Source organism: Nelumbo lutea, chromosome 2 (assembly GCF_056320005.1).
Source record: "Nelumbo lutea isolate HS-2025 chromosome 2, American lotus-T2T, whole genome shotgun sequence".
Taxonomy (NCBI): Eukaryota; Viridiplantae; Streptophyta; class Magnoliopsida; order Proteales; family Nelumbonaceae; genus Nelumbo; species Nelumbo lutea.
Window position 1 is genome coordinate 39,300,728 of NC_142685.1, and position 5,698 is coordinate 39,306,425.

The 5,698-nt window shown below is 36.6% G+C and overlaps 1 protein-coding gene across 1 annotated transcript; it reads left to right on the forward strand.

Annotated features, from left to right (window-relative positions):
* Nucleotides 1–607: 607 nt before the first annotated feature.
* Nucleotides 608–1,779, forward strand: LOC148870002 (Galactosyltransferase family protein). The gene has a single exon (XM_088973014.1). It carries the CDS (start codon nt 663–665, stop codon nt 1,635–1,637), a length of 975 nt encoding a protein of 324 aa, XP_088829140.1. The 5' UTR covers nt 608–662; the 3' UTR covers nt 1,638–1,779.
* The last annotated feature ends 3,919 nt before the right edge of the window (nt 1,780–5,698 follow it).

Genomic DNA, 5,698 nt, shown 5'->3' on the forward strand with positions numbered 1-5,698 from the left:
CTATGCTCCCAGAAACGAAGCATTGTGAAAGGCAAAATCTAAGGTTTTCAGTTTGAGAGTTGTACTATAGAAAAGAGAGAGGGGTCTTGGATACAGAAGGCCCGTTTGAAAATTTAATGAACAGCTGATGGCATTCTTGTCCTGTCAATCTTTAACGGTTAGAGGTATTTATTATAAGTAAATATGGAAACCCAAAATATATTTAAGTAGTTTTAATAAAACCACAAGTAATATTTACGTAATTCAACTATAAAACCACGGTTAGAGGTATTTAAATTGATACTTTTTGTTCGGGTCTTATTCGGTTCGGAACAACCGAAACTGATTCCAACCCAATAGTAATCAGGATCAGATAATGGACAGAGACCCACCCAGGGCCACTAGGTTCGGATCTATCCATGTGCCCTACCCATTAACAGCCCATGACGTTTGTGATGGCTCAGAAGGTCATATTAGTCCATTGGCCATACTAAACTATTCCGTCATCTTCCTTCCCGGAAAGAAAGGTCAAAAGGAAGACCCAAATGCAAGAAACTGCCAACTAGTCTGTTGCGCTTGCACCTAAGAAAGTTAGGCCTTAGGAATTAAAAACAACGTGAATTGGTATATATTCAGTCTCCCTGTATCCATGATTCATTTCTTCTCCATCAGCTTCAATCCAGATGATGATGAAGACTACTACTGCAAGGCTCGACCGGCGACAACCGTCCCCAAGACTAACATCCTTCGCTTTATCCACTTTCTTCCTCATCGTATTCCTCTGTGCCTTGGCTTCCATCAACGGAGTGCGATTCGAGGGTCTATTGAACATGTCTTACCAGAACACCACCTCACCTTCTAACGCTTCGCTGCCGGAAAATTCAACTTCAGCGGCGGCCCTACCTGAGCTCCGGGTACTCATAGGGATTCCTACGCTCCCGGACCAGTACCACAGGCGCCACTTCCTTCGAATGGTCTACGGCACACAGTCACCAGTTGGCGCACAGGTGGACATCAAGTTTGTGTTCTGTAACTTGACCAAGGAGGATCAAACGGTCCTGGTTGCGCTCGAGATCATGCGCTACGACGACATCATAATTCTCAACTGTAAAGAGAACATGAACAACGGTAAGACGTATACGTATTTCTCTAGCTTGCCTGAATTACTAAATAGCACAGATGGGCCGTACCCACCTTACCATTATGTGATGAAGGGAGACGATGATACTTATTTCAGATTGGATAATTTGGTTCAGTCCTTGAGGCCCTTGCCCAGAGAAGATTTGTATTACGGCTACGTTATTCCTTGCCCAAGCATGGACCCTTTCCGTGAATACATGTCTGGCATGGGCTATTTAGTCTCATGGGATATTGTGGAATGGATTAGTACGTCCGACATACCGAAGAACCGCACAGAGGGGCCTGAAGACAAGGTCTTCGGCGAATGGCTTCGTGATGGGCACCGGGCCAAGAACAGGTACAACGCCAAGTGGTCGATGTACGACTTCCCCCAACCGCCGACTGGATGTACACACGAGCTCTGGCCGGACACGATCGCTGTGCATCGCCTCAAGAATCAGGAGAAGTGGATTCAGACCTTGAAGTACTTCAATGTTACTGATAAGCTTAAACCATCCAAGCTCTATCATATTCCGTAGGTACTGCTTTGCTGGTTGACCATTTTGTTCATTCTTTTTTCAAGTTTATAAACAATAAAAAACCTGATTTGGAGAACAAAGTTTCTCCTTTCTCTTGTAATTTTTGGACCGGGGAGTTCAAATGAAAACCAAAATTTTGGCCTTTTCTTTTCTGTTTTTTTTTTTTTTTTTTTTTTCATTTGTTTGTTGGGACGGAAAGAACAAAAAATAAGACATAACATAATCAAAAACTTGATTCTTTTTTTTTTTCGCTTTTTGTTGTCTGTTTTCTGAGGTTGAGACGGTTGGACTGGATAGAATCCTAATCTTTAGCATTCTGGTACAAATGTGAGAGCTCGCTAGGGCTTGAACAGGGTCAATGTGGATTTGTTGCAGGTTGTCATTTTATCTTTGCTGAGTGAGAGTTCGGATTGATTAGCTAAACGCCTCATGCTGTTGAGCAGGCTGTGGGTCCACTTAGCATTCTTTCCGTTAGTTATTCACGTGAAGCATCATTTTTATGTGCCAATTGCTCTGACAAATCTTATGAGAGTAGTTTGAAATTTGTTGTAACTTCGCCTCCTTAGAGAGGAGTTCGAAAACCAAGTTATGATCACTGCTAATGGCAGTCTGATTATTATAATACAACATTATTCGCATATCATAATCAATTTTCATATCTTTTATGAGAAATTTAAGCCATAACAACTCTCACACCCTAAGGACCATATCTCTATACTCTGCCCTAGCTGAAGATTGGGCAACAACTGCTTTTTCTCCAGGAGACAATGTTTCCAACCATAATGGCATAATAACCTGATGTGGTGCTTCTATCATTTATATTGCCTACCTATTCAGCATTTGTATATGCTTCTAACTTTATATGTCGATGCTTAGCAAAGAATATACGCTTCCCAAGAGTCCTCTCTAAGAACTTGCATAAACTAGCTAATCACACTCATAACATAGGAAATGTTTAGTTGGGTCATACACATGTATAAAAGCTTCCCCAACAACCTCTGAAACGCTCCCTTATTGGTCAAGAACTTCCCCATCATCAACCGAAAGCTTAGGATTCACATCAATAGGAGTAGAAGCAGGCTTGGCACCAGATTTCCCAATCTCAGTGAGAAAGTCCAACACATACTTTATTCGAGAGATGAAAAGCCCCTTTTTAGACCCATGGTTCAAAGTATCAATACGATACGAGTTTCGGTTGTATCGTATCAATACTTAGAAACGACCGATAGATACTTTTTTTTTAGTTTTTTGGGAAGCTTATAAGATATTTTTATTATTAAAAAAATTGGGGGTTTGAAACACCTGGAAACATATTTAGACCTAGCAACCTCAATGCTCAAAAAATACCGCAACTCTCCTAAATCGCTAATCTCAACTTTAGAGTTAAGGAAGTATTAGAAGTCATGAATTTCCTGTGCATCACTACTTGTGACAACAAAGTCATCCATGTAAAGAATGAGGAAGGAGCATGAAAAGCTTTCGTTGCCACAAATAGAGTGTGGTTTAATTGTGTTCGTGTATAACCAAACTGAATAAGTGCAACATAGAATCTATCAAACCAAGTACGAGGAGACTATTTAAATCCATAAAGAGATTTTTTCAATTTACATGCCTTACCTTGCATCTCCTTATCATACATTCCAATGGAATGAACATATAGACCTCTTCTATTAAGTCACCATTTAGAAAGGCATTTAATTTTTATATCAAACTAATAAAGTGGTCAATCATAACTTACTACCAAAGACAATAAAACTCTCAAAGATGTCACCTTAGCTAACGGAGAGAAGGTCTCCATATAATCAATCCTAAAGACCTAAGTATACCCCTTGGAAACAAGGTGGGCTTTATACCTCTCAACCTATATGTTGGCATGGCACTTTATGGCAAGGTTTTAAAAAGCTAAAGGCATAGTTGAGGCGTAATGGCCCAAAAAGGTGAGGTGCAAGCCTCAAGGTGTTGCAAGACATAAACCTCAAAGTTTAAGAAAAAAATTAATTAAAGTTTATAAATTGATGAAAATAACATATAATATACTAAATTAAAATGATAGAAGGTACATATATCTATAAACTAAGAGTTTATAAGCAATAAAGTTTGACATTTAAGCATTAAATAAAACAATAACTAATCAATTAACAATTATAAACATTTTATATGTCATGTAAAAATAATTCAGAAGAAAGCAAACAACTTAGTTGATTTGATCCATGTAAATATTTTAGAAATTTATAAAAATAACAATATTAATAATGAAATAATTATAGTAGTAACTAAAATTTATGAATTTTCATATAATATATATCTTTGAAATTTAAACATATTTGATATATTTTAAGCTATATATTTTTATAAAGTATCAATTAATATTTTGATTTGCATTTTATAATAACATATTTATTGTTTACCAAAATGAAAATATTGTTTACCAAAATTTTGAGAATTAGTTTTAGTTATCATTTTTGTTAATGTTAAAAATCATAAGTAGTAAAATAGAAAAAAAAAAGATATAATAACTGAAATATAATAGTTGGATATGTTTTATGCCTTGAACTTTAATATAAAATAAGATAATATTGGCTTTGTGCATGTATTGATTTGTAAAAATATATATAATATGTCTCTTGGAATCTTGATTGATGCATATCAATAAAATTGTATGATATCTATGCATTCGGCTATATTAATTGTAATATATATCTTCATATATACCGCCAAAATATACAATTCTTATGTATTTATACTTTATTTGTAGCTATTGTGACATTAAACATATTGTTAGTAATATATTTATGGAATTACTATTCATTTTCCCAATGTATCCAAGTGTTTTCATGTTTTTCATCTATATCCATGTGTTTCCAAAGTGTACTCATATTCGTATCCGTATACGAGTTATCCAATATGATACCCGGTATCGATACTTCAGTCCTTGGTAAGGCATGGGTAGCTAGGTGATCAGCAATTGCTTGACCTTTGATTGTAATTTGGTATGTATACTAGATGTCAAATTCAGAAAGAATAAGAAGCCACTTAGTAGAGCGACTAGTGAGAGCTGGTTTGTTAAGGAGGTATTTTAAGGGGTCGAATTTATTATTTAACTTGACTTCATGATTAAGCATATGATGATGTAACTTATGAGCAACGAAGACAACACCTAAACAAGTTTTCTCTAAAGGAGTGTAGTGGCATTCATATTCTACTAAAGTGTGGCTTAGGTAATAGACAAATTGCACTGTGTTGGAAGAGTCATATTGTGCTAATAAACAACCAAGACTGGCATCACTAACAAAAATATAAAGGAGTAAAGGCTTGTTTGGTTGAGGTAGGATAAGAACAGGAGGGAAAAGGAGGAGAGGGACTTGATCTCTTCAAAAGCTTTTGGACAAATAGGGGTCCACTAGAAGGGAATGTCCTTTTGTAAGAACTCACTAAAAGGTTTGCAATGAAGGGCTTGATGAGGAATAAATCTACGAATGGATGTGAGTCAACCAAGGAAGCTACGCACCTTGCTAATAGTTCTAGGCGGTGGCTTGTTTTGAATTGCTTTGATTTTGAAAGAGTCCACTTCAATTCCCCAATGGTTAACTATGAATCCTAAAAGCTTACTGAAGGTAACACCAAAGACACATTTTTGGCGATTAAGGCAAAGCTTGTAAGTATGAAGGTGAATAAACACTCTTCTAAGGACAAAGAAGTGGGACTCTCGAGTTTTGGATTTAAGTAGGATGTCATCAACATAATCTTCTAAGATGTCATGCATGAGATCATGGAAAATGGTGGTCATAGCATGTTGGTATGTGCCTCCTTCATTTTTTAGACTAAAAGGCATTACTTCATAACAATAGGTGCTCCAAGAAGTTATAAAGGCTGTATGGTTTTTGTCTTCCTCAGCTAGATGAATTTGGTTATAACCAGAGAAGCCATCCATGAAGAACACCATTTTATGACTGGTTGTACTATCCACTAACAAGTCAATGTTTGGAAGGGGGAATTTATCTTTGGGGCATGCACGATTAAGGTCACGATAATCTACACAGATATGAATTGAACCATCTTTC

Excerpts from the sequence above, each read along its gene's own strand:
- LOC148870002 (XM_088973014.1), top strand. The coding sequence starts at position 663 with ATGATGATGAAGACTACTACTGCAAGGCTCGACCGGCGACAACCGTCC.